This window comes from Pelodiscus sinensis, chromosome 8 (assembly GCF_052426305.1).
Source record: "Pelodiscus sinensis isolate ZL-2025 chromosome 8, ASM5242630v1, whole genome shotgun sequence".
In the NCBI taxonomy this organism is placed as follows: Eukaryota; Metazoa; Chordata; order Testudines; family Trionychidae; genus Pelodiscus; species Pelodiscus sinensis.
Window position 1 is genome coordinate 73,976,492 of NC_143059.1, and position 27,873 is coordinate 74,004,364.

The 27,873-nt window shown below is 67.2% G+C and overlaps 1 protein-coding gene across 26 annotated transcripts in view; it reads left to right on the top strand.

Annotated features, from left to right (window-relative positions):
* Nucleotides 1-26,406, top strand: part of LCOR (ligand dependent nuclear receptor corepressor) — a 118,887-nt gene extending 92,481 nt beyond the window's left edge. For 25 of the 26 annotated variants that reach the window (XM_089780261.1, XM_089780262.1, XM_089780265.1 and 22 more), the window contains one exon: nucleotides 15,518-26,406. In XM_089780261.1, the coding sequence (XP_089636387.1) occupies nucleotides 15,518-20,144 (4,627 nt within the window). In that variant the 3' untranslated portion in view covers nucleotides 20,145-26,406. Of the gene's footprint in view, nucleotides 1-8,074; nucleotides 8,166-15,517 lie in introns of those variants that run through there. The other variant, XM_075934483.2, reaches the window with a different exon arrangement.
* Nucleotides 26,407-27,873: the final 1,467 nt, after the last annotated feature.

A 27,873-nucleotide genomic window follows, 5' to 3' on the forward strand; every position in this document is an offset into this window, starting at 1 on the left:
CTCGCTTGGACACTTGTGTGTGTTCTGTTCTGCTGTTGATATCCATCTGCTTTTTGTGCGTGTGTGTGCGTGCGTGTGTGTGCGTGTGTGTGCACGTGCGTGTGTGTGCGTGTGCGCGTGTGTGCGTGTGTGCACGTGCGTGTGTGTGTGTGTGTGCGTGCGTGCGTGTGTGCACACCTCTGACCGACCGCTTCCAAATCTTTCCAGCATGTAACCCCTCCTGGGATGCTGACAGGGATTTAAAATGCAGTTTAACTTCGAAACCCACCTGTGTCAAGAGGCTTTGCAGATTGCGTTTCTGTGTAAGTCATTGCCCTGGGCAATGCACTGTGGTTCTGATCTGTAGCCCTTTAGTCCCTGGCAGGGATTGGAAAACCATGCTAGGTTTTTCTATCGCAACTGTATTAATCGATGAACTGTTTCCATAGGGCAAATGAGAATCCTGGTTACGTACAGGGCGCCCCCTTGCTGGCAGTGGGCTTGCCCTGGGGTAACTCAGAAAACAGTTGTAGGTGCACCAGCAGAAGCGAGCGGCTTACAGATGGTTACAGCCCGACCTCAGAGTCTGGGAAGATACTGGAACAAACTAGCAGGGCTGTAGTGGTGGCCAACGTGGATTTGTTGAACAGTCCAGGGTAATTTGCAACATCGGCAGGACCCTGATCTCCAGAAGGGGGGAAGTAGTGGCTGTGACCTGGCTTGATGCTTAGGGAGGCTGCTGGCCGTGCGGGGGGCGTTCTCACAAATGCGGTCCAGAGGCCTCACTCCAAAGCGGCTGAGTGACAGGCGGAGCGAGCATACTGGCCTGGATAACTGAGTCGAGTGGCTCTAAACTGGCCGTCGACAGGGGCAGTTTGAAAGGAGATGATGGCTTCTAACCATTGGATGCATGAAGCTCTGGCATAGCCTGCCAGAGGGAACAGTGGGACCAAAACCCACCTGGCTTCAAGGCTGAGCGTGGCGCGTGTATGGAGGGGCTGGTCTGATCGCTACTGTGGCTCCCAGCCAGTCTGTGATGCTTAGTAGCCAGAATCCCCAACAGCCAGTGATGGGGCACCTGATGGCAGGTCTCCGAGCTACTGCAGAGAATTCTTTCCCGGGTGTCCGGCTGGTGTCTCGTCACGTTTGGGGTCACTTGCAGGTTACATGAGTGCAACAGTAGATTCTCTGTCCTTTGAGGGCTTTCAGCCACGACTTGACCACAACCAATGGTCTGGTCGCACTTTATAGACTAACACCACCTGTCGATAGCACCATGAGCTGTCGTGGGCGCCGCCCACTTCTTTAGATGTCTCCGGTCATCACGAAAGCTCCTGATCCCGTCTGCAGACCATTGGTGGTTTTTCCTGTTCCAGACTAACTCGGCTACCCCTGAAGCTTTTGAAGACCACAGTAACTCAGCTAGAGGTCGGGGTCCTCCACAGGAGTGGGGGGGAGGCAAAGATTCTGTGGTTTGTGATGTGCAGTGGATCAGACCACACAGAACACTAGAACTGGCAGGGACCTCGAGAGGCATCGAGTCGTCCCCTGCCCTCATGGCAGGACCCAGCACCATCTAGATCAGGGCTACTGAACATGCCGCCCGTGGTCCGTTTGTGGCCTGCGGGGCGGTTTGTTTACGCAGGGCTCAACACGCGGCCCACGGGTGGGATCCTTTGAACGTGGCCTCCACTGAGAGCACGCCCCACAATGGCGCGTCAGTATCATGGCCTTCCGTTGAGATGCATTTTAGTAGTTAAATTCCTGGCCTGGCGTTGCTCATTCAAAGTGCTGTCGTAGGGGTGGAAATGGGGTAACTGTTGCATGTATTAATATCAGCAGAGCTGACTTCAATGGGGCCTGCGTGTTGTGAAGTCTTGTCTTAATCTGTGTATTCATGCCTGTCACTGTGAAAGAAGCTATTTGCATAAATTTGCATGTTTATGCAACCACACTTAAGTTGTAGCCCTTGGCATGTGTGGTAAGGATCGTTGTGGCCCCCAGGGCTTCCAGAGTTGACTAGCCCTGGTCTAGCCCATCCCTGACAGGTGTCTGTCCACCCTGCTCTTCAATATCTCCAGGGATGGGGATCCCACAACCCCCCCAGGCAATTGATTCCAGTGTTTAACCCCCTGACAGGCAGGAAGTTTTTCCTAATGTCCAACCTAAACCTCCCTTGCTGCAGTTTAAGCCCATTGCTGCTTGTCCTGTCCTCAAAGACAAAGGAGGGCAATTGTCTCCCCTCCCTGTGACACCCTTTTAGATACTTGAAAACCGCTCTCATGGCCCCTCTGTCTTCTCCTTTCCAAACGAAACAAGCCCAGTTCCTTCCGCCTCCCCTCAGAGCTCATGTTCTCTCGACTTTTCATCATCCTTGTTGCTCTTCTCTGGACCTTCTCCCATTTCTCCACATCTGTCCTGCGGTGTGGTGCCCAGAACTGGACACAAGACTCCAATTGAGGCCGATTCAGAGCAGAGCGGAGGAATGATTCTCGTGTCTTGCTCACACCGCTCCTGTGAACGCAGAGCACAGTCGTGTTTGCAAGTGTCACACTGTTGACTCATATTCTGCTTGTGGTCCACTCTGACCCTTAGGTCCCTTTCTGCAGGACTCCTTCCTAGTCACTTCCTATTCTGTGCGTGGGACGGATTGTTCCTCCGTGAACGGAGCACTTTGCATTTGTCCTTATTCAGCTTAAGACGATGAACCAGATGAACACAAGTATCAGAGGGGTCGCCGTGTTAGTCTGAATCTGCAAAAGCGATGAGGAGTCCTGTGGCACCTTAGAGACTAACTGAAGTGTTGGAGCATAAGCTTTCGTGGGCAAAGACCCACTTCGTCAGATGCACAGATGAACACAGCGGCTCCACCGGGCCTTCAAGTCCCCGCACATGCTTATAAAATAGCCACATGACCCCACACTGGGAGGGCTTAGGACAGGACTGGAATTCAAAAGGACCGTAACAAATTAGTGAATTGGTCTGAAAGCAGCAGGGTGAAATTTAGGAAGGACGAACGCAAAGGGCTGCATGGGGAGGGGGTTCGAATCAAATGCCCAGCTAGGGCGGGACGGAGAATGGCTGAGAAGGGTCTGCAGAGAGCGAGCAGGTCGTAAATGAGCCCACAGGGCGCTGTCGCTGCGCATGGGGCTTCTGCCGTTCAGGGGAGCGTTAGCAGGCGCGTTGTATTAGAGACCGGGGGGGCGGGACTTTTACTGGACCAGCTCCTGTGGCCGAGACGCACGCGCTCCGGGCCCGAGAGGTTCTGTGTAAGCTCGAGAGGGGCACAAGGCGCAGGAGGAAACTGCCCTGGCGCATGTGGCACGGAGCAGGCCGCAGCTGAAAATCCGTACCCAGTTTAGGGATGTGAACGGCTAGTTGACTAGTCGCTGCCCTTCCAGACAGGCAGCGTGGGAGGGGGAAGAGAAGGGGTGTTTCAAAGCGGCAGCACCATGTGGAGCCTGGGGCCAGACCCCGTGTGCAGCCCAGGGCCGGCTGGGACTCCCTCGCTGACTCCGGGCTCCACACGGCGCTGCCCCTTTGAAATGCCCTGGGGGGGGGGGCTGTTCGAGTCCCCCGCTGGCCCCGTGCTCCCTGCAGCGCTTTCGCCTTGGAAGTGTCGCAGCAGCCCTGGGCCCGCAGCGCCCTTATCGACTCAGTGAATAGCTGATGCAAATTGTATCCGTGATCCAATTAGCAAAATAATGGGGATGTGACAGCCCTAGCCCACCCCGGGGAAGCGGCTCGGAAGACGTGGGCCGGTTGGAGAGGCCGGCGGAGAGCAAGAGAAACAACCCAAGGTCCGAAGCCCAGCCGGTGGGGAAAGGTTAAATAGCAGGGCGGGAAGTCGGAGGGGCACCTGCTAACGGTCCTCAGATGGGCTCGGCTCTGTTCTAGATGGGTCAGCAGGTCTCCATGTCCCCCGAGGGGAGGGCTTCACTGGGCGGGCGTTAGACACGTGGAAAGACTCTAACGCCCAGGCCTGTCTGTACCTAAGGGACGATGGACGCTCTGGGGATTGATTTAGTGGGTGAGCTGACTCCAGCTCAAGTGCGGGAAGCCGGGGGCGCTGGAGGAGTTGGTCGCCAGGCAGCTGGAGCTGCGTGTTGGCGGCGGCGTTGCTTGCGGGGCGCAGCCCTGGCCTGAGTCTGGCTACGCGCTGCACTCCCAGCCGCTGGCGGTTTCCCCGCCCAGGACGGCCAGACGCCCGTCGGGGTGGCCTGGCTTTGATAGGTCCCGTCCCACGCAGGAAGCTGGGTTAGACGGCCTCTCGAGATCCCCGGGCGTCCAGCGCCCATGCCTGCAGCCGCGGGTTTTACAGAGCACGGGGGCTAAAAGCGGGGAAAGCGTTGGCCTTGCCAGCGCACGGCCTGAGCCCGTCATGGCCGCCCCCGTGCCGCCGGGGCCGCTCTTGGTCTGGGTTGCAAGTGGTTTGTTTTGTTGTCTTAAGCCTGCTTCCTAACGGACTGGACCCGGCTGACGTGCGCTGGGCTTATGCCAAGGAGCGTCTCCTCGCCACCTCGGGCTGCAGTTCCCATCCTGGGCTTAGGGACCGGTGCCACAGGGCCCGCCCGGCTCCCGACAGCGCCTGGTGCATGCAGCCTTAGCGCTCTTCTGGCTTCTTGGTCATTGCTGGGCAGCGAGCGGCTAGTCGTAGGCGCTTCTCTGAGCCCTCGCGCCCCCCGGCAAGGAGCCAGGGGAGGGGCTGAATCCGGACTTGCTGTGGGGCAGGCCGGCGGCGGAGGTGTCCCTGCCGCTGCTGCTCTTGTAAACGTTTGCTGGCTTAGATGAAAATTCTTTGAACCGCAGCCTCTGATCGCCAAGAGAGAGCTGCTTGCACTTAACGCCATTGCCTGCAGGGGCACGGGCCCGCGAGGGGGGACGGGGCACGGGCCTGCGAGGGGCGACGGGGCGTGGGGAGACGGGGCGCGGGCCTGCGAGGGGAGACGGGGCGCGGGCCTGCGAGGGGCGACGGGGCGCGGGGAGACGGGGCGCGGGGAGACGGGGCGCGGGCCTGCGAGGGGAGACGGGGCGCGGGGAGACGGGGCGCGGGCCTGCGAGGGGAGACGGGGCGCGGGGAGGGGAGACGGGGCGCGGGCCTGCGAGGGGAGACGGGGCGCGGGGAGACGGGGCGCGGGCCTGTGAGGGGAGACGGGGCGCGGGGAGACGGGGCGCGGGCCTGCGAGGAGAGACGGGGCGCGGGGAGACGGGGCGCGGGCCCGTGAGGGGAGACGGGGCGCGGGCCCGTGAGGGGAGACGGGGCGCGGGGAGACGGGGCGCGGGCCTGTGAGGGGAGACGGGGCGCGGGCCCCGCGAGGGGAGACGGGGCGCGGGCCCCGCGTCACTCTCCGCCCGGCAAGGGGCACAGCTGTTTGGCGGATGGCAGCAAGGTTTGCGCGTAGAGTAGCTGATCCTCTCCCTAGGCAGGAACCGGGCCCTGGGGTGAAGGAGGCGCTTGCTTCAGAGTGGGAGCTGGCGTCTTGTGGGCGAGGACCAGGCTGGGCAACCCTTGTACCTGCCTTGCATTGTCGAGGGGGTGACGGGAGCGGGCCCAGGGAGCTGAGGGGCAGACGTGAGGCGCAGGGGAGCGGAACCGGCCAGCAGAGAGGTGCAGCGCTCGGAGGGCGAGGTTCGGCGCTTGGGCTCGCAGGAGAGGAGGTCGGTTAGGCACAGGACGTTTCCCTGATGGGGATGCCCGGGCAGTGCAGGCTCCGCAGTGAGAGAGCAGCCTGCGAACCGCTGGAGCAGCAGCACCATTAACCCCCTTCTGAACTAGGACTTGCTGTGGGTCCCCTCCGAGTCCATCCTCGTCCCCAGGCAGCCCGCGGGTGAAGTGCTTTTCCTTGTCCTTGCCCCCTCCTGAGACTGCGGCGGGAAGGGCGCCGGGCGGCTGGAGACGCTGGCACCCTTGGACACGGATCGTTCGTGTTTCCGGAGGTGGCGGTGGGCGGGGAGTGTGCGTTCGGAGGCCGGGGGGCTGGGGTGGACACTGCTGAAGGGCTGGCGTCTGGCCAGCGCTGTTATCTGAACTGGGGTCAGATTCCCAAGCGGCGGTTAATGACACGGGAATCCCGTGCGGCCCGTCCCCCCGGCGTGCGTGGCGCTAATTGCTGCAGTGCCCGCGGTAGGGGCGGTGGCTCAGCGCCTGGGCTGATCTTTGCATCTTCAGAGCAAGACTCCCTCGGGTTCTGCCTGTTTGTGCAGGGCCTTGCCCGGGGCCGGGCCTGGCGCTGGGTTCAGGAACGCCTCTGGGTTTCCTGCTCTGGAGACGGGCAGGCGCGCTGGGAGGAAGAGAGGCTTTCCCACTGACGCCTGGTGCGAGCGCGGTGCAGAAACCCCAGTTCACCCAGGCCAGGTCTCCCTGCGCTCTGCCTGCCTGCGCGCTTGGGCCCGGGGATCCCGGTACAGCGTTTTCCAATTGTATTTGGCCACGGAGCCCTTTGAAACTGGAAAGAATCTTGCGGAACCCCAGTAAGTCGTGCATGCAGCTCGGGAAGCCGAGCACCGCTCAGGAAGGCTGCTAATAAACAGCTGCTGACCACGGTCCTGAGCTCAGCAGTTGAATTGCAGAGATTTAAACACGAAACCCACAAGTAACGTGCGCACACGCGTGTTAACCCTCCGCTGTGATTGTGAGGGACTGTCCTTGTTTGCGCTTCGCAGGACTCGGGGGGGCTTCTAACGCCATTGGGGAGACGCTAGCCTGCGTGGGGTGTTGGGAGGTGGGGGGTGGAGCTGTCTGGGGGGGCTCCAGGCCCTCGCAGTGGGCTTGCTCCCCGTGTCCCCGCAGCCGGGTGCGTTCGCGTTTCCTAACGGCCAGTGCTGGCCCAGGGCCTGCCCGTGGCATGCTGACTTTGACACGCCGCCGCGCCCTGCTCTTCCCTGCTGCCCTCGCTCGCCCAGCGCGGTTGGATCCCTCGCCGCCTGCTTGCTTTGCACACCGAGAAACCCGTGTCCTCGGGAGCTGGAGCACACAGGACACTTCCCGGGAGGCTGGGGGGCACGCTGGCAGCATGGGACGTGTCCCCTGCTTGGACAGACGGGGGTAGAGGGCAGGGCCCCAGCCAGGTTCGTGTTAGGCGTGTCCCAAGTGGCCGTCAGCCCGTCTCCAGGAGGGCTGCTGCGGAGCATCGTGCGTTTTTGCTTGTGGCCTTGCCCGGCTTTGTTTGGATACAGGTGGGGAAGAAGGTTGCCTTCAAGTGGAATCCCTCTACAGAACGAATACTTGGAAGGGTTAAAGGTCTGAGCCAGGGCCAGGTGCCGGCTCTGTACTGGAGCCAGGGGCTTCCCTGTATGGCCCGCGTCAATTGATGAGCAAGAGCAGTTTGCAAAACAAAATCCCTGTGCCTTGTTTTCTTTCTGCTTCTTGTTTAAGCCCAAGCTTTCGAAATCCCCGAAGCACGTCGCCAGGGACAGCAGAAATCCAGGGGCCTTGACAATTCAGTGACCTGTGCTCTTTGAGTCTCGCTATTTGGCTGATTCGCTGCAGCACCTAAGCTTTTCCGTTAAATTGGGAAAACGTTCTCGCTTGCGCTGATGGCTTTGAATTTCACCTCTGACTGCTCGTGGGTTTCCTCTGCAGCCCCAAACTACCCCTCTTCTGCGGGGGAGCATTACGTGCACAGCTCGGCTGGCCCCCAGCACGAACCCGCCGAGGGGAGAGGCAGCTGCCCTGGGTGTGGGTTTCCCAAAGGAGAGAGGCGATGCTAGCAAAGGGCGTAATGAACATACCCGAGGGGTTTGCCTGCACAGCTCTGGCTCTGCTCCCCGCCCCTCCCAACTCCCTTCCTCTAGGGGCAAAATATTTGTGTAGACCAACCCAGTGGTGCCAATGACCACGGCTGTGTCTCGGCTGGGTACCTTGCGCAAGGAGTCCTCGGGGGGTGTGCGTGAGCCTGAGCAGTGGCCCCTGGTGTTCGCCTGCCCCACGGGGATACAAAGCAGGGCCCCTTTGAAGCTGTTTGTGGCCCCGCGGTTGGATGTGCTGGCGCAGGCACCTGCGTGGCTGCAGAAGCGGGAGGGGGGGAAGGCTGCCCCTTGCGCCGCTCAGTCGGCTGGTATAAGTTTATAGCTATGTTTTGTTTCTTTTCAGGAGCTATGTAATCGTGGTGCTTAGCGTGGTCTGAAAGGAACAGAAACACTTAGCCTTGAACTTTTGTTCTGCTGCTGCGTCTTGTGCCTCTGAGGTACAAAACATACCTGTAAACTTATCATCTCTCTCTGATGTGCAGGGGCTCCCCCCGGAGAGGCTCTGGGGGTGGGCAAACCCCACGCTCCCCATGGCACTGGCAGATGGTGGGTTTTTGGAAACCCGCGGTGCAGCTAGGTTAGTGTGAAAGTCACCCCCCCGCGATCCCTCCCCTGCGCTCACTCGGCAAGGGCGTCCCAGGGGCCGTGCACCCCTGCAAACCAGGAGGAGCTGTAGCACGTGCAGCGCACACGGGACGTCCCCCCGCCCCAGCTCTGGGCCTTCTACGGGCTCTGTCTGCGCCGCCGCCGCAGGAGTAGCTGGATTGGGGGAGCGCTGGGGCGGGGACCCCGCTGAACCCTCCAAGCCGCCGCGCCAGCACCCGGCCATGCACATCGCCTCGGCACACAGCTCGTTTGGCGGAGCGTTAATTGCTACACCAGCCCTGTTGCATAGCAACAGCTGTGTGTGTACAGCCGGCAGCTCCTGGCCCTGCCTCGCTCTGCCACCCGCTCCTGGGCTGGCCCTGGGCAAGCGGGCTCTGGGGGAAGCGGCAGGGCAGCAGGGCCAGGCCAGCCAGTAGCCACAGGGAGGGGGCGTTAAAACATGGCGGCAGCCCAGCGTGAGCGGCCTCAGACCTGGCCTAACGGGCAGCCCCCGTCTACCTCTGCCAGGTACAGCACAGCCCTCTGCCCCCTCCCCCGAGTGAATCTCCCTGAAAAGCCCCTCGGCCCCCACCCAGCCCCGAGAAGCCCCCTCGGCCCCGCGCGCCCATAGCTTCTCCAGAAAGCGCCTGACGGGAGCGTTCTCCAGGCTCTAGCGCCTAAGGGGCGCAGCATGTGCCGGCCCCTCGGGGCCCCCGGCCCTGCACCCCGTCCGCAGCAAGAGGAATAGAGGGGTTACTGCTGCTCCGAGCCACAGCCCAGCATGTGCCTGATGTAGGTGGGGGGGGCGGGGGTCACCGCTTTGTCTGCTTCCTCCACGGTTCCCCACGCTCAGACTGCCCCTTCTCGGGGACCCCCCCGCTGGGCAGTGCCTACAGACACAGGCCAGTAGGGAGCGCCCAACCAGCGTGGACTCCGGGCCCCAGGAGTGCACGGCCCCCCCCACGTGTCCCAGGGTCCTTAGATGGTTTAGTCTGAGCCCCCCTCTGGCTAACGCCGCCTTTCAGCCGCCCGGCAGCGGAGAATCCACCAGGGCCCCCAGCCTGGGTCTGAGCTCAGTGTCCCGGCGAGAGCGCTCCGGCACCCCATGGAGCCAGCTGGCTGCTCCCCCCTTCCCCCAGCCTGGGTCTGAGCTCAGCGTCCCGGCGAGAGCGCTCCGGCACCCCATGGAGCCAGCTGGCTGCTCCCCCCTTCCCCCAGCCTGGGTCTGAGCTCAGTGTCCCGGCGAGAGCGCTCCGGCACCCCATGGAGCCAGCTGGCTGCTCCCCCCTTCCCCCAGCCTGGGTCTGAGCTCAGCGTCCCGGCGAGAGCGCTCCGGCACCCCATGGAGCCAGCTGGCTGCTCCCCCTTCCCCCAGCCTGGGTCTGAGCTCAGCGTCCCGGCGAGAGCGCTCCGGCACCCCATGGAGCCAGCTGGCTGCTCCCCCCTTCCCCCAGCCTGGGTCTGAGCTCAGCGTCCCGGCGAGAGCGCTCCGGCACCCCATGGAGCCAGCTGGCTGCTCCCCCCTTCCCCCAGCCTGGGTCTGAGCTCAGTGTCCCGGCGAGAGCGCTCCGGCACCCCATGGAGCCAGCTGGCTGCTCCCCCTTCCCCCAGCCTGGGTCTGAGCTCAGCGTCCCGGCGAGAGCGCTCCGGCACCCCATGGAGCCAGCTGGCTGCTCCCCCCTTCCCCCAGCCTGGGTCTGAGCTCAGTGTCCCGGCGAGAGCGCTCCGGCACCCCATGGAGCCAGCTGGCTGCTCCCCCCTTCCCCCAGCCTGGGTCTGAGCTCAGCGTCCCGGCGAGAGCGCTCCGGCACCCCATGGAGCCAGCTGGCTGCTCCCCCCTTCCCCCAGCCTGGGTCTGAGCTCAGCGTCCCGGCGAGAGCGCTCCGGCACCCCATGGAGCCAGCTGGCTGCTCCCCCCTTCCCCCAGCCTGGGTCTGAGCTCAGCGTCCCGGCGAGAGCGCTCCGGCACCCCATGGAGCCAGCTGGCTGCTCCCCCCTTCCCCCAGCCTGGGTCTGAGCTCAGTGTCCCGGCGAGAGCGCTCCGGCACCCCATGGAGCCAGCTGGCTGCTCCCCCTTCCCCCAGCCTGGGTCTGAGCTCAGTGTCCCGGCGAGAGCGCTCCGGCACCCCATGGAGCCAGCTGGCTGCTCCCCCCTTCCCCCAGCCTGGGTCTGAGCTCAGCGTCCCGGCGAGAGCGCTCCGGCACCCCATGGAGCCAGCTGGCTGCTCCCCCCTTCCCCCAGCCTGGGTCTGAGCTCAGTGTCCCGGCGAGAGCGCTCCGGCACCCCATGGAGCCAGCTGGCTGCTCCCCCTTCCCCCAGCCTGGGTCTGAGCTCAGCGTCCCGGCGAGAGCGCTCCGGCACCCCATGGAGCCAGCTGGCTGCTCCCCCCTTCCCCCAGCCTGGGTCTGAGCTCAGCGTCCCGGCGAGAGCGCTCCGGCACCCCATGGAGCCAGCTGGCTGCTCCCCCCTTCCCCCAGCCTGGGTCTGAGCTCAGCGTCCCGGCGAGAGCGCTCCGGCACCCCATGGAGCCAGCTGGCTGCTCCCCCCTTCCCCCAGCCTGGGTCTGAGCTCAGCGTCCCGGCGAGAGCGCTCCGGCACCCCATGGAGCCAGCTGGCTGCTCCCCCCTTCCCCCAGCCTGGGTCTGAGCTCAGCGTCCCGGCGAGAGCGCTCCGGCACCCCATGGAGCCAGCTGGCTGCTCCCCCTTCCCCCAGCCTGGGTCTGAGCTCAGTGTCCCGGCGAGAGCGCTCCGGCACCCCATGGAGCCAGCTGGCTGCTCCCCCCTTCCCCCAGCCTGGGTCTGAGCTCAGTGTCCCGGCGAGAGCGCTCCGGCACCCCATGGAGCCAGCTGGCTGCTCCCCCCTTCCCCCAGCCTGGGTCTGAGCTCAGCGTCCCGGCGAGAGCGCTCCGGCACCCCATGGAGCCAGCTGGCTGCTCCCCCCCTTCCCCCAGCCTGGGTCTGAGCTCAGCGTCCCGGCGAGAGCGCTCTGGCACCCCATGGAGCCAGCTGGCTGCTCCCCCCTTCCCCCAGCCTGGGTCTGAGCTCAGCGTCCCGGCGAGAGCGCTCCGGCACCCCATGGAGCCAGCTGGCTGCTCCCCCTTCCCCCAGCCTGGGTCTGAGCTCAGCGTCCCGGCGAGAGCGCTCCGGCACCCCATGGAGCCAGCTGGCTGCTCCCCCTTCCCCCAGCCTGGGTCTGAGCTCAGCGTCCCGGCGAGAGCGCTCCGGCACCCCATGGAGCCAGCTGGCTGCTCCCCCTTCCCCCAGCCTGGGTCTGAGCTCAGCGTCCCGGCGAGAGCGCTCTGGCACCCCATGGAGCCAGCTGGCTGCTCCCCCCTTCCCCCAGCCTGGGTCTGAGCTCAGTGTCCCGGCGAGAGCGCTCTGGCACCCCATGGAGCCAGCTGGCTGCTCCCCCCTTCCCCCAGCCTGGGTCTGAGCTCAGTGTCCCGGCGAGAGCGCTCCGGCACCCCATGGAGCCAGCTGGCTGCTCCCCCCTTCCCCCAGCCTGGGTCTGAGCTCAGCGTCCCGGCGAGAGCGCTCCGTCACCCCATGGAGCCAGCTGGCTGCTCCCCCCCTTCCCCCAGCCTGGGTCTGAGCTCAGCGTCCGGGCGAGAGCGCTCTGGAACCCCATGGAGCCAGCTGGCTGCTCCCCCCTTCCCCCAGCCTGGGTCTGAGCTCAGCGTCCCGGGGAGAGCGCTCCGGCACCCCATGGAGCCAGCTGGCTGCTCCCCCCTTTGGGAGGCGGGGCCAGGGCCACGATGGGCAGGTACCCGGGTGCCAATGGGCCCCCAGACACGAGTGCTCACAAAGCGGCCCCGCCCCCCGTGTGGGAGCCCCTGGGCAGGCTGCCAAACCAGAGCCAGAGGGGCGAGGCACGTGCTCGCCGCTGTCCTGCTTAGGCCTGGGAATGTCCCCCCCCCCCCCCGGGCCACAGCCCTCTACCCCTGCACACAGTGCTGCAACCACTAGGGAGCACACCCCCTTCCCCGCAGCAGGGCATGCAGAGCTCTGCCCCCGGCTAGCTCCGGAGCTGGGCAGGGCGAGGGGAGCAGTGTGAAACCGGAGCACTCGGAACAGCGTGTGCCCCATGGAGGCAGACTCGCTGGGGGGGGGGGCAGCTTATCAATGACCCCCCCCCCATTTACTTAGAAACGTGCAAATGCTTCTCCTCGCTGTCAATCCTAGCGCCAGGGGAGCTGGGAGAGACCCGGCTGGGTGGCACTGGGGGGAACGAAGCCGAGCCAGGTCACCCCGGGAGCAGTGCGTGAACCCCCCCCCCCCGCTCTTCCCATGCAGCAGGGGAGCAGCCGGCCGGCGACGGGGCTGTACAGAGCTGTGCCCTGGCTGGGTGGACTGCAGGGCAGCTAGACGGCGGCGTGGCCGGCGGCTCGAGGGCCGGGGAGCAGCCGCTATCGAAGGCAGCAGCCCGGGGGGCGGTCGGGGGGCGGTTTTGTTCAGCATCTTCACTAACGGCCTGGCTGGGAGGTGGGTCGCACCTTCCCCAAGTGCGCAGATGGCACTGAGCGGGGGGGATGCGCTGCCAGGTAGGGATAGAGCCGTGGGGCAGGCAGAGCCCTCAGGAGTCACCACTCAGCCGCCCAGCCAGGCCTCTGTCCAGCCAGCACTTATGCATGGCCCCAGGGGTGCCCTGGGGCTGCCAGGTGTCCGCTATTGGACCAGACAGTCCGGTATCTGCGCCTCTGTCCGCTAAAAATGTCAGAAAATACCAGACACGTGCAATGTCGGTATTTACTGGTTCTCCGGCTGGGCGCCCAACGGAAGCCGGGCAGGGGCAGGGGGAGTGGCTGGGGGGCGGGGCGTGATCGGGTGCAGTGGTTGGGTGCAGAAGCCAGGTGGGGGCGGGGCCAGTGGCTGGGGGGCGGGGCTGGGAGCCTGTGGTTGGGTGCAGAAGCCAGGCGGGGACAGGGCCAGTGGCTGGGGGGTGGGGCGTGATCGGGGCTGGGAGCCTGTGGTTGGGTGCAGAAGCCAGGCGGGGGCAGGGCCAGTGGCTGGGGGGCGGGGCTGGGAGCCTGTGGTTGGGTGCAGAAGCCAGGCGGGGACAGGGCCAGTGGCTGGGGGGTGGGGCGTGATCGGGGCTGGGAGCCTGTGGTTGGGTGCAGAAGCCAGGCGGGGGCGGGGCCAGTGGCTGGGGGGCGGGGCGTGATCGGGGCTGGGAGCCTGTGGTTGGGTGCAGAAGCCAGGCGGGGGCGGGGCCAGTGGCTGGGGGGCGGGGCGTGATCGGGGCTGGGAGCCTGTGGTTGGGTGCAGAAGCCAGGCGGGGGCGGGGCCAGTGGCTGGGGGGCGGGGCGTGATCGGGGCTGGGAGCCTGTGGTTGGGTGCAGAAGCCAGGCGGGGACAGGGCCAGTGGCTGGGGGGCGGGGCGTGATCGGGGCTGGGAGCCTGTGGTTGGGTGCAGAAGCCAGGCGGGGACAGGGCCAGTGGCTGGGGGGCGGGGCGTGATCGGGGCTGGGAGCCTGTGGTTGGGTGCAGAAACCAGGCGGGGGCGGGGCCAGTGGCTGGGGGGTGGGGCGTGATCGGGGCTGGGAGCCTGTGCTTGGGTGCAGAAGCCAGGCGGGGGCGGGGCCAGTGGCTGGGGGGCGGGGCGTGATCGGGGCTGGGAGCCTGTGCTTGGGTGCAGAAGCCAGGCGGGGGCGGGGCCAGTGGCTGGGGGGCGGGGCTGGGAGCCTGTGGTTGGGTGCAGAAGCCGGGTGGGGTGGGGCGGGGGCTGGGAGTGACGCCGTGGGGAGGGGGAAGCCCCGTCCCTGCCCCGGGCGCTGTTCCAGCGCGTTGTGGCGCCGTGGGGCGGGAGAGGAGCCCGCGGGCGCTTTGTGGTTGCATTTAGGCGCCTTCCAGGGGCTGTCAGTCACCTTCCCACCCATGGTCGCCCCCCCGCCCCGCCGTGGTGTTGTCCTGGGGTCTGCCTCTCTCTGCTTTGGGTCGCAGGCTCTGCTGCCTCCCCCTTGGTTCCCAGCTTGGTGGCTGTCGCCAGTAGCCGCACACGGGGTGTGTTCCGGGGGGGCGGGGGGGGGTTGGCTCTACAGATTTTTAGCCCGTGTGCTCAGTATTTTTTGGGGACCATCTGGCAGCCCTGCTGCTGACTCCTCTCCAGCCTCACCCGCTGGAACCCCCGGGCCCTTGTGTGCAGAACGGCTGCCCAGCCCGTCGGCCCCCAGCCTGTACCAGTGCTCGGGATTCTCCCCTCCCACGGGCAGGACTCTCACTTGTCCTTGTTGAACCTCAGCCGATTTCTTTTGGCCCAGCCCTCCAATGCGTCCAGGTCTCTCTGGGCCCCATTGCCAGGTGGCAGAACAAGGAGCAATGGGCTCAAGTTGCAGGGGGGGAGGCCTAGGTGGGAGATCAGGACAAGCTCTTTCCCTAGGCGGGCGGGGAGCGCAGGGCTGGGTTCCCTGGGGAGGGTGGAATCTCCATCCCTAGGGGTGTTGAAGTCCCTACTTGGCAGAGCCCTGGCCGGGTGATTGAGTTGGGCTGGCCCTGCTGTGGGCAGGGGGCTGGACTCTCTGGCTCCTGAGGGCTCTGCCCGCCCTGGGTTTCTAGGAGCACCGGGGGGCGGGGGAGGGGGCCATGCAGAAGCCCAAAGGGGCTACGAGTTTTGCAGCCACCAAACTGTCACCCCGCCCAGGAAGTTCCTTGCTGGCTAGAAGGGGTCGCGGGGCCCGGGCGGCTGGTGTCCTGGGGCAGGACCGGCTGCCACCAGGCTGGGGATGCGACTGTCGCTTCCAGCATTTAATGGCGCCTGACCCAGACTGGGGCGAGCCCGGAACGTCCCCCCACAAGTGGCCGCTGCGCAGCAGGGAGGGGCGGTAGAGCCAGCGCTAGGTGAGGGCCGGGCCTGCGCCTGCCCACGGTGCTCAGGCAGGGCTTGGCCTGCAGACCGGCCCCTTGCCCAGCGGTGCATGGAGCAGGACGCAGCCTGGGAGCGCAGCAGCGAGCTCAGTGCTGGGGCCAGGGTCTCGGAGGCTCCTGGAGATGGGGTCGGGGTGGGAGGCTGGCGGCACAGCAGATGTCTGCCAGTCCCCAGGAGGGCGAGAGCCCCCGGCTCCGTGCTCTGCCTCCCGCGTGAGCCCCTGGCTGAGCGTGCCGGGTGCGGAGCCCAGTGCCGTGGTGCACGTGGGGGGCTGGAGGCTGGGGGCTGCACCGGCCCTTGGCGGTTCTCTGCTCTGACTGTCTGTCTCTCCCTCTCTCTAGCGAGGACGCAGCAGAGACCCTGGCACTAGACTCTGGCGCCCAGCCCAAGTCTCCCCTGGAGAAGTTCATGGTCAGGCTGTGCACGCACCACCAGAAGCAGTTCATCCGGGTGCTGAGCGACATCTACACCGAGGGGCAGCCAGGCTCGGAGGGGCCGCCGGCGCCCGGGCCCCAAGCCATGGACGTCGCGACCTGCAGCCAGCCAAGCCCGGAGAGCCGGAAGAAGTCTGCTCCCTGTTGTGAACTGAGGCCCCCGCCGGACTCAGACCGAGCCCCCCTGGCTCTTCCCAGCCCCCTGTGCACAGCGGGGCCAGCCCCGAAGCCGCCCGCGGAAGGGAGACCCCTGGACAGAACGGAGAATTTCAGCTCCGCTTTCAAACGGGACTTCTCTGAGCTCGCCGCTCCCAGGGCCAGCGCTGTGAGCCCAAAGGACTGCTCCGCCCACGGATACCTCACCGCCTCCAACTCCCAGCCCCAGCCCCCTGGGCACGAGCCGGACGACGACAAGGAGCAGAGCCAAGGCAAGACGCTAGCGGACAAAGGGGCCAACGGGCGGGGCGCTGAGGGCGGGGCGGAGGGCTGCCTCCCGTTCCGCGCCTTCCCCGAGGAGGGCTGGGACTCGGGGTTCCCCGTCAGCCCCCCCCGGAGAGCGGACAAGGAGAACGCTTTACAGTGCAGCTCCAAAGCTGCTCTGCTCCAGGAGCTAGAAACCAGCGAACAAGATGCAAGACCAAAGCAAGAAAGCCACCTCCACGCCCTGGGCAAGACGCGGGCGGGCGGGCACGGCCACGCGGGCGACAAGAGTCCCTGTGAGGGGTGGCTGGGCCCTGCGCCCGCGCCCGCCGTGCACAAAGCCTCCGGCGGCCGCTCCCGCACTAAGGCCGGGGCCTCTGCCACCCGGGCGGCTCGCAAGAACAAACGGGCCTCGGGGCTGAGGATCAACGACTACGACAACCAGTGCGACGTGGTCTACATCAGCCAGCCCATCACGGAGTGCCGCACGGAGAGCCAGCGGCCGGCCGGCTCCCGGAGGACCGCCCGCAAGAGCACCCGCGGGTACTACTTCAACGGGGAGTGCTGCGAGCTGCCCACGGTCCGCACGCTGGCCAGAGGCTCCCGGGGCGAGGACAGGGGGCCCGGGCCGGCCCGGCGGCCGGAAGCAGGCGTGAGCGCGGAGGGAGCTCAGGCTGCAGGGAGAGAGGCCGAGAAGAGAACGTCTCTCAGGCTCCTGTCCCCAGGCGCTGCCCCCAGCCGCGAAGCCGAGAAGGAGCCTGGCCCGGGCAGCGCGCTGGGCTCCAGGGAGGCTGCTCGCCCAGAGCCGCTGCTAGCCCCCCATGCCGACAGCGCCCCGGAGGGCGGCTCGGCCACCTCTCCGCCTCTGGCCAACGGCCCCCCTGCCGCTGACGGGCGCCAGGAGGCGACCTGCCAGCTGCTGCAGGGGGCGGAAGCGAGCCAGGCTGGCAGCAGTGCTGACCCCTGCGGGGATGCTGGGCCCACGGAGCGCAGCAGGGAGGCTGCAGACTCCACGCCTCTGTCTGCACCGCAAGCAGCTGGTGGGGAGCAAGGTTCAGAAATACAGCTGGCCCCCGCGCCTCCTGCCGGCCCGGCCCCCGCGCCTCCTCCCATGCAGCTCTCAGTGACCTTGGGGCCTGAGGGGCCTGAGACCTTGGGGCTCGAGGGGCCGGAGCGGCTGGGGCCTGAGGGGCCTGAGACCTTGGGGCTCGAGGGGCCGGAGCGGCTGGGGCCCGAGGCGCTGGAGCAGCTGGGGCCCGAGGCGCTGGAGCAGCTGGGGCCCGAGGCGCTGGAGAGCTTGGGGCCCGAGGTGCTGGGGCCCGAGGCACCGGAGAGCTTGGGGCCCGAGGCGCCGGAGCAGCTGGGGTCCGAGGTGCTGGGGCCCGAGGCGCCAGAGACCTTGGGGCTTGAGGCGCCGGAGACCTTGGGGCCTGAGGCGCCGGAGCAGCTGGGGTCCGAGGCGCCGGAGAGCTTGGGGTCCGAGGCGCCGGAGCAGCTGGGGTCCGAGGCGCCGGAGCAGCTGGGGCCCGAGGCGCTGGAGAGCTTGGGGCCCGAGGCGCCGGAGCAGCTGGGGCCCGAGGCGCCGGAGAGCTTGGGGCCTGAGGTGCCAGAGCAGCTGGAACGCAAGAGTCTGGAGAGCTTGGGGCCTGAGCCTGCGAACTTGCTGTCTGCAGAGGTGCCCGGAAGCGCCCCTCCCAGCGCAGAAGCCAAAGGCAGGGGGGTGCGGGGAAGTCCCCCAGAGCAAGGGGAGGCCCTGCCAGCCACCGCCAAGTGCAGCAGGCCCTCGGCCAGGGAGAGTGCGGCAGGTGGCAGCCGGCCGAGCGACGGCCATGCAGGCGAAATGCCCCCAGGAGCGGACTCTTCCGAGCCGGGGGGCCAGGGGGCCACCTCGCCCGGAGCCAGCCCAGAGCGGAAGCAAAAGAAAGGCAGGAGAGCTCTGGTGGCGTCCGACCGACGGCTCCGCAGCCAGCAGTGCCAGCCGCCCGCGTCTGCTGCTCCCACCGCTCTGCAGCTTCCCTGCCTTCAGATCAGGCTTCTGAAACGGCCCGGGGCAAAGCGCTTCCGGAGGGAGGTGCAGCTGCACGGGGCAGCGTCCGTGTGCTTCCCGCAGGGCTCCTTCCACAAAGCGCTGCTGAGGAACATCCAGGCTCCAGGCTCTAAGAGGGCCCTGGGGAGGGGGCCCAAGCAGCGGGGAAGAGGCGAAGGGGGCATGACCACTAGGCAAACCTACAGAAGCCGGCTGGCCAACGAGGGCGCCGTGGCGAGGGAAGGGCCATCGAGAGAGGGCTCCCCCACGACGGGCGGCCCCAGCCAGTCCGGGGAGAAGCTTGAGATCTGTGTGGAGGCCAATTCCGACAAGAGAAGCGTTCTGCTCCCGAGGGACAGTGGGGCAGGGGCCCAGGGGGCAGAGCAATCGGCCAGGAAAGCAGGTGATGGGGACGCCCCGGCGGACACTGCTGTAGACACAGGACAGGTGCAGCAGCAAGACCTGAGCAGTTCGCCTCCGGGTGCTAGGGGGAAAAGTGGAAGCAAAGCTCCCCCAGCAAAGAGTTGGAAGCATAAATCGCTGGCCCTGCCCGTCTACAACCTGAGGCACTCCCCTGCACCTCTGGAGGCTGCCAAGAAGAGCCCGGAGGCTTTGCAGGTAACCCCGAGCCAGCAGGAAGAGGCCAGCTCGGGGCACCCAGACCCGCTGGGTTGGAAGGAAGTGGACCCGCCGGCTGAGGACAGACCCAAGTTTGTGGAGTGGTGTGCGGAGGAGGAGACCCAGGAGCTGATCGCTGACTTCAATGCCCAGTACGCGAGAGTCCAGAGGGGCTGGATTCAGCTGGAGAGAGAGGCCCAGCCAGCTCCCAAGGCGAAGAACAAAGCCGACAAGCTGAAGGAGATTTGGAAAAGCAAGAAAAGGACCCGCAAGTGTCGAGCGTCTCTGGAGGCTCAGAAGCTCTCCCCCGTCCAGATGCTGTTTCTGAAGGCCTTCAAGCTGTCCAACGTCTGCCGCTGGTTCTTGGAGACGACGGAGACCCGGTCGCTGGTCATTGTGAAGAAACTCAACACCCGTCTTCCAGGAGATGTCCCCCCCATCAAGATCCCCCTGCAGAAGTTTTGCTCGGCCGGCTTGTACCCCAGCTCGCTGCAAGCAGAACGCTTGAAAAAACACCTCAAGAAGTTTGCTGCGGCGACCCCGGCTAAAAATAACCTGAAGAACCAGAAGCTGTGGGCCAGGCTCCGGGAGGGCGCCGACCGAGCGGAGCCCGAGGGAGCCGCCAGTCCCAGCCAGCCGGCCCCGTGCAAAGCCAGCTCAGGAGCAGAGGGCGAGGAGAGAAAGGTGCAGCCCCCGCCCAGCCTGCCGGCGCAGGCCAGCACGCGGATCCTGCGGAAATACTCCAACCTGAGGGGCAAGCTGCGAGCGCAGCAGCGGCTGGGGAGGGGCGAGGGGGCAGCGGAGCTCTCCTCCGTGGAGAGTAAGCCGAGCCGCAAGAGCGTCTGCATCAACCCGCTGATGTCGCCGAAGCTGGCCCTGCAAGTCAAAGCAGACGTGTTCCCGGCCAAGCCCGCGCCCGCGGAAGCAGCAGCCAAGGGGAGAAAAGGGAAGAGCCGGCCCCAGGAGGGTGCCCCGCCCAAAGCTGCCCCTCGGCCGGGCAGGAAGAGAACGCTGCGGGAGAGCAGTGGCGTGCCGGGGCCGTCCCCCTCCTCCAGCAGAGACAGGCCTCCGGCCCCCAAGGGCAGCAAAGCCAAGGCTCCTGCCCCCAGGAAGCAGGCTGCCGTGGGGCGGAGCCAGCCGCCCGAGAGGCGAGGCTCTGTGGGAGAGAGGAGAGCCCCCGGAAGGCAGCTTGGCAAAGGCAGGCTCCCCCTCCCAAAGGTCAAAGGGCCCCCCCCCAAAAGAGCGGCGCCACCCCCCAGCCACGAGGGGCCCTCCAAGTCTCCGAAGGCGAAGCCCGGCGCGGCGCCCTCCGCCCGGTCGCACAGAGCAGCCGAGAAGCCCAGTGGCGGGAAGGCCCTGACGCGCTCCATGAAGAAAGTCCAGGAGAGCAGCGCGCCGCAGGGCAAGCGGAAGTCCAGGGCCAAAGGGGACAGTGCGCACAGCAAGCGGCCGCGGCCGGATGCAAAATAACAGCGCCGGCGGCCACCGCGAGCTGGGCCTGGAGCTGCTTCCGTGAGCTGTAGCGAGCCTTTCCGGCCGCGCAGCGCCAGGCCCCCGTCTCGGCCTCCGCCGGGGCAGCGGGAAGCGGCTGCAAGGTGCCCGTGCCCGGGTCGGAAGCGTGGAGCCAGGCAGTGCCTTATTCACTTTGCAAAGCGAGCGAGCGCCCGGCGCGGCTGCGGGGCGGGAGGCGTGCGTTTGATACTTGATGCACAAGCACTTGTACTGTAGCGGGCAGGAAGCACCTCCATGCACACACCGTAGCTTTGAGCAGCCTCGAGGGGCGCACAAGCCCTTCCCCGCCCCCGGACTGGCGGAGAGGCGCTAGAAACCAAACCAAAAGCTTTTTCCTTCTGGCCCCAGAGGGAAGGGGCAAGGGGGCCCGGCTCCCTTCCTTAGCACCGGCTGGCGCTCCGGAGGGCTGGGACCTGTTGAAAGATCCGACTGTTGGCCACTTGGGTGTAGTTTCTGGTCGCCAGGGTTAGACAGCGAGTCCTGGGCCCGGGGGGTTCCTGCTTGGGGTGGGGTGCTAGTTCTGTAGCATGTACAGCGGGCTGCAGGCCCGGCGGGTCGCTTCCTTCGGGGGACTCTTGGTCCCTGGTGCCCCGCCCCGCCCCCTGGCATTTCTGCTTGCTCTGGCGGTGGCGTTTCACCGAGTCTTCAGGTCTGTTCCTTCCTGTGAAAAGCCGGGCGGCTTCCGCCGGTCAGTCACTCAGTCTGTGTGAAAGGTGAACCCCCCCCCCCGCACGCGCACACACACACGCCTGGTTTTTAGGGCAAAAATGTGGAGAACGAGGAGCTCTAGCGCCTCCCGTGCTTTTCTTTATTGACTTCAATCACGTTTGAAAGGGAAGCGAAGCTGGTTTGCCCCTGCCAGCGTGGTGGTTCCTCCTGCGAGCAGCCCGGGGGTCGGGAAGGGCTAATCCACGCCAGCCAGGCGCTGGAAGGCCGAGGGACGAGCAGGGCCCCCGCTGGACCTGCACACCCTCCGCGTCCTGCCGCAGCTGTTGGTGGCGGAGCTGGCGGGGGCGGGGGTGGGGGTGGGGAGCTTTCTAGTGAACATGCCCCCCCGCCCCGGTGTGAGCCGCTGCGTCAGCTCCCGCTCGGTGCCTAAGTTGAAAAAATCAAGGCCAGCCGCTCCGGGAGCCAGGACAAAAGGGCTGTTTGCACAAGTTTCTAAGCAAACTTCCTCCCATTCGCACCTGAAATCTCCTGCCCTTTGAGAATGGCTCCAGCCGGCAGTGTCAGGCGGATGTGTGCTCCCCGGGCAGCGTCGCGGCCCCGACCCGCCGTCCTGCAGGCACAGCCCGGTAATGGCTTGGCCCTTGGCCGTGAGGTCTCCCTCGCGCTCGGGCCCGGCGGGGTGTGGAGGGGCGCCTGGGAACCATGCTGGATTATTTGGTGAATCGTGCTGCCAGAGTCCCGGCTGGCCAGGGGTGCGGCGCTGATTCCCGGGCAGTGCTGCCGTGTCTGTGCGGGGGCCGGGTGTCGCGGTCTGTGAGCAGAGCCGTTCCCAGCCCCGTGCCAGAACCCCCCGTCAATGCCTAGGCCGGCGTGTTTGGGCGGGAGGCTAGGCGCTCCAAGCGCTCACCCAGGGCAGTTCACCCCGCCCGGCCTGGAGTAGCCCTGGCGGCGTTAATGTCCCGCGAGAGTGCGAGTGGGCAGGGTACTGGCTGCCAGATCTGGGGGCCGGCTCCACGTACCACGGCCGGCACGCTCTCTGCCCGGGCTGTGGGGAGCAGGCAGCGTTTCCCACGGGACGCTGGGGCGTGGCTCGGTCTGGCCGTGGGCCCTTCCTGGGAACAGGGCAGCTGTGCCCCCTGCTAGTGGGGGGGGACAGGCGTGGGAAACGAGAGACTCTTCTCCAGAGGCCCCTCCCTCCTGCGCGATGGGGCGGGAGCAGGGCTGTTTGCCCAGGATGGGGAGATCTCAGACAGGAGCCCGAGACTGGTGGGGCTGGAGCAGACTCAGCAGGGGAGTGGCCCCCGGGCAGTGCGGACACTTCCTGCAGTGGCCAGGCCCTCGGGTCGCTGGAAGGGGCGCGGCGTGATGCTCAGAGCTTGCCCCGCGCCTCCGAAAGCAGGAGTGTCTGGCTGCAGCCAGCGGGGCGGGGCGGGCGCAGGGGCCGGGCGGAGCAGGCCCAAGGAATTGCAGCTCTCGGCCACGCAGCAAACGCTATTTATTTATTTATTTATTGGGGGTGGGGGTGGGGCATGGGGCAGGGATGGGCGGCTGGCAGGGCCCGTACTGCTGTCACCCCCCGGGGCGTGGAATGGGCAGCTCCATGGGCGGCCGGTCAGGGCCCCGCAGCGGCAGGTTGCTGCCCGTCTTGGGGGCTGGTGACGAGGTCGCTCGCTGGGGGGCCCCGTGCGGACTCGCCCTGCATGTGACTCAGACTCGAAGCCTCCAGCGCGGCGGTGAGCTGCTCACCCCCTCCCCGCCCCGGCGCTCGCCCGCTGGCGTCTGGCCCTTGTCCCCGGCCCGGCGCTCGCCCGCTGGCGTCTGGCCCTTGTCCCCGCCCCGGCGCTCAGCCGCTGGCGTCTGGCCCTTGTCCCCGGCCCGGCGCTCGCCCGCTGGCGTCTGGCCCTTGTCCCCGCCCCGGCGCTCAGCCGCTGGCGTCTGGCCCTTGTCCCCGGCCCCGCGCTCGCCCGCTGGCGTCTGGCCCTTGTCCCCGGCGCTCGCCCGCTGGCGTCTGGCCCTTGTCCCCGGCCCCGCGCTCGCCCGCTGGCGTCTGGCCCTTGTCCCCGGCCCGGCGCTCGGCCGCTGGCGTCTGGCCCTTGTCCCCGGCGCTCGCCCGCTGGCGTCTGGCCCTTGTCCCCGGCGCTCGCCCGCTGGCGTCTGGCCCTTGCTCCCGGCCCCGCGCTCGGCCGCTGGCGTCTGGCCCTTGTCCCCGCCCCGGCGCTCGCCCGCTGGCATCTGGCCCTTGTCCCCGGCGCTCGCCCGCTGGCGTCTGGCCCTTGCCCCCGGCCCCGCGCTCGCCCGCTGGCGTCTGGCCCTTGCCCCCGGCCCCGCGCTCGCCCGCTGGCGTCTGGCCCTTGTCCCCGGCCCCGCGCTCGCCCGCTGGCGTCTGGCCCTTGCTCCCGGCCCCGCGCTCGGCCGCTGGCGTCTGGCCCTTGCCCCCGGCCCCGCGCTCGCCCGCTGGCGTCTGGCCCTTGCCCCTGGCCCCGCGCTCGCCCGCTGGCGTCTGGCCCTTGTCCCCGGCCCTGCGCTCGCCCGCTGGCGTCTGGCCCTTGTCCCCGGCCCTGCGCTCGCCCGCTGGCGTCTGGCCCTTGTCCCCGGCCCTGCGCTCGCCCGCTGGCGTCTGGCCCTTGTCCCCGGCCCGGCGCTCGGCCGCTGGCGTCTGGCCCTTGTCCCCGCCTCGCGCTCGCCCGCTGGCGTCTGGCCCTTGTCCCCGGCCCTGTGCTCGCCCGCTGGCGTCTGGCCCTTGTCCCCGGCCCTGCGCTCGCCCGCTGGCGTCTGGCCCTTGTCCCCGGCCCTGCGCTCGCCCGCTGGCGTCTGGCCCTTGCCCCCGGCCCCGCGCTCGCCCGCTGGCGTCTGGCCCTTGCCCCCGGCCCCGCGCTCGGCTGCTGGCGTCTGGCCCTTGCCCCCGGCCTTCGGCCCCGCACGTCTGCAGCAGGCAGCCCAGGCGCCGCGCAGCCAGAGCCCGGTGCCGTTCCCAGCCGCCAGGCGGCCCTGAGCATGCACCTCCCGCTGCGGCTGTGCAGCCTGGCCACTGGGCCCAGAGCAGGGCCTCGTGAGCCCCCCGGGCTGCACAGGGGCTCGGCCGCGTCTCTTCCTGGGAGCCCCTTTGCTGCCTCCTCCCGCCGGCGCCAAGGGCAAGAGCCGAGGTCGTGGGCTTGCCGGCTGCCGTGGGACTCCGGCCTGGCCCGGCCCGCGGGCTCCCTGCTGCAGGCGGTGTGCGGACGCCCCTGCATGCGCCCAGGTCTCCCTCCGGCAGTGCCTCCGAACGCGGGTCCAGCCCTTCTCCCGCAGGCGCTGGCTTCCTCCGGGCCCCGGGAGCGGGGCAGAGCTGCCAGGGGCTGTGGACCAGCCGGTCTGCTACCATCAGGGCAGGCTGGAGCTGAGCTTCCTCGGCGCATGGGCCTAAGCAGGGTGTCATGGCCTCTGCGCCGTCCTGGCAGGGGCCGGGCTGCACTTCCCTCCTCGGACGCCTGCATAAGCCACCACCCCATCTCCCTCTGCCCTCCCCCTGGGGCAGCCCCATCTCCTCGGCCCGCCTGAGTGCCCGTGACATCCCTGGGTTCTCCAAACTCTCCCTCGGCTGGCCACAGGCAGCCAAACCCTTCTCCAGAGCCCGGGCCCTTGGCCCCAGCAGCTGGCCAGTGGTCAGGTCCCCTGTACCTCGCCGCATCCCTGTCCCGCTTTCCCGCTGGGCTCTGGTGCAGCCGTTGGTTCTCCCCTGCCCCGAGGGGCACGTGCACCCAGGAGGAGCCGTCAGGCCAGTCGGGACCAAGCTCCCGAGCACCGCAAGGGGAACCCATCTCTGGCCCGCCCCTCCCCCAGGGCCCAGCGCAGGCTGTGATGGCGCCTGGGGGGGGACCGGCTTTGCCCCAGCTGCTCGGAGAAGCTCGGCCCCTTGGTATCTTGGTCAGCACGCGGGGAGCTGTGAGGAATTGTGCACGGCTGGCAGTGAAAGTCCGTCCCCTGCTGCCCCGCGGTGACGGCCGGGGCAGGGCCCGGGAACCCAGGCAGAGTGGGTCGCTGGCCCGTTGAGTACCGGGCTGGCAGAGAACCCCCCCTCTAAAAGCGACGGGTGCGGTCCGGAGCCGGGCCCGGCCGCTGAGACGCACGGCGTCCGGAGAAGCCGTTCCTCCCCGGGGCTCACGGAAACGAGGCTTGTAAATAGCTGTTGTATTTATTTGGTGCCCTTTCTGCCGCACGGCGTCCCCAGGGCCGGGCATGGCCCGCTGGCGGCAGGCTCACGACCAGCGCCCTGCTCTGGTTCAGGTTTGAATGATGCAGCATTAAAAAGTGAAGGCATTAAATACTTTCCTCTCTCCCGGCCGGCTGGGCTCTGCCGCCTGCAGGCTGTGGCCCCATCAGCAATAAAACTCTTAGTAATAAGTTCTACGCGCGTCTCCTGGGCAATGGCGTGGCAGGGACGCTCGTGGCTGTCGCGTGCGCGGCTCCTCCCGCCAGGGGCTCGCGGACCCCACATGCTGGGCGCGGGCAGCAGGCTGGTGCCAGTGCGCACCTGCCTGGGGCTAAGCCTCGGCTTGTGTTGGCCAAGCTGGTGACTGGCCTGGGGTGAAGCCAGGCCTCCGAATGCCCCGCTTGTGTCTGCTCCCCCGGTTGTGGAAACCCCAGTTCCACAGCCCCAACGCAGGGGACCTTCCCGTCGGTCGCGCCTTGGCCTGAGGTGAGCGCGTTTGGCCGGGCATGGCTCCCAAAGGCCTCCTGGCTCGGTAGGGGGGTGCGGAGCAGGGTGTTCAGGGCGTTTTTCACTCTGTGCTTGGCTCTAGCCCCGGCAGAGCAAACCCCCCGCCCCCGGGTCCGAGTGGAGCGCACGGCGTAGGCCGGGCTGCCTCGGGCTCTGGGACATTACTTGCTTAACTCCTGATTTTTAGAGAGTGGAGTCTTAGGAAAGCTCCCAACCTCTCTTCCTGATCCCGACTGTCTTGGCTCTTCCCTGCACCCTGCACCCCTCCTCTGGGGCAGCGGAGACACCCTGTTCGGGGCTGTCAGCTTTCCAACCGTGGTTCCTCTTGAACCACCACCGGGTTTTCTGCGTCCGCTGCCCTTGTGGGACTGACTGTACCCTCCCCGTGTCTGTGTAGCTCTAGATTGACACTGAATTGAAAACCCAGGACCTCCCAGTCCCCTGCTCCCCGTCTGGTACTGTGTGCGAGCCCAGCTGGCGGCTGTACGGGTTTGGGGCTCCAGCCTGGAGCTGCGTTTCCGTTCTGGGGATCAGGAACCCTTGTGCTGTGAATCGCGGGTGGGAGGGCTGGCCAGGGCTCAGCGAACGTCGACATACCTCACGGGACCCTTGGCAAGTGTACATAACGGATCCAATGCAGCGCGGGCGGGCGCGGGCCCGGCTCGAGTGCGTAGTGACATTGTGCCCTCTGCTGTGCTCCGTGTCCTGCTCCCCTGCGGGTCGTGTTCTCGCTCAGACCCCGCGGGCTCCCACCGCCGCCGTCCTGCTGCTCCTCAGCCAGCATTGGCCCCCGCCCCGAGCTCCCGAGAGCTCCTTATTTTATTGCAGCTTATTAAACTTTCCTTTGATATCGAACTGCTTGGTGTGATCGCTGGGGGGTTTGTGTCTCACCTTCCTGGCTCCTGGCAGCTGCAGGCAAAACTCCCTGGCGCTCGGCTGGGTCCCCCCCGCCCGCCCTGCCCCTGCCCACGCTGGGCATGATCCCGCGGGGCACAGGACATGTCAGCCCGGCCCCGGTCACAGGGAATCCTGGCTCCCCGGTACACTCCATGCAATTCCCCTGCGGGCGCAGGGCCCCGGGGCACAGGCATCTTCTCCCTCAAGCTCCCAGGCCAGCAGCCCGGAGCCCGTGGGAGGGGCTGGGCCCCTCTGCACAGCATGTGAACGCCAGCACGAGGGGCTGCCGGTGCCCAGCCCGCCCCCCCCCCGAGCCTAGGATGGAGCCAGGAGGGAGGGGCTACAGGCAGAGCTGTGAGCAACCCCCCAACCCCAGTGGCCTGGCCGTCTCCCTTTCGGTGGGAGGGGCCTGACCCCCAGCTATTGCTATTTGCATGAGGGGCCTGTGCCTGGGATGTCCCTGCAGGCCCCAGCCATGTCCTCAAGGGCTGGAACTCGGGGTTCCTCTGCCAGGCCTCCCCCCGCCTCCCCCACCAGCCCCGGGGCTTCCTTGGGCGCTGGGCCCCGGCGCTGTTTGTCCTCTGTTCTGTGAGGGGAGATGCCTGAGCGGCTCCAGCCCCCTCTCCGCCTCCCCAGCCATTTGTCACCCCCCTGCCTCTTGCCCTTGACCCGTGGGGCAGGGTCTGTGGTGCCCCATGTCCCTGCACGGCCCCGCCCCACGCCGGAGCAGGGGGCTGCCTGGGGCGGGGAGTCCAAGCGGGACCCGAGCCGGCCGGAAAGAAGAGGCCAGCCTGAGCGCCGAGTGAAGACACGTCATGTTCACGGGGAAGACAAAGCGACAATATCACACAGCTCCTAAAACACCGCTCCTCGGCCGCGCCCGGCGCCTGCCCGCACGGGAACAGCCAGCAAAGCCGGGCCCTGGGGCGCACGACGGCACGGCCCTGGGCTTGCCCCCAACGTAGAAAAATACTATAACCAACTGAAATACAAATATATATTAGAATCTGTCAGTATCTGTACAAAGGATCCTTTAGGGGTTAGCTTACAGCGCGCCCAGCCCAGCCCAGCCCAGCCCGCGCCAGGCTCAGCACTGGGCACCGGGCCGGCCTGCAGCAAAGCTCTCGGCCACTTGCTGCACGGGCCCTGCCGGGCGGGGGACCAGCAACCGGAGCCAGAGCGGGAGCAGAGCCAGCCGGGCGCTGGCGGGGGCCCAGGACACGGGGGGAAGGTGGCAGGGCCGCAGGGTGGGGGACTGGCCTGGGATCGCGCCACCTGCTTTGGACAAAGCCCCCAGCACCGGCCAGGCGACTGGGCTACCAGGGCCCTGCAGGGCTGGCAGCAGTCGGGAGGGGGCAGGGGACAGCCCAAGGTGCAGGACGGGGGGGGCTGGTGGGTGGTTGGGGGGGGAGGCAGCCCAAGGTG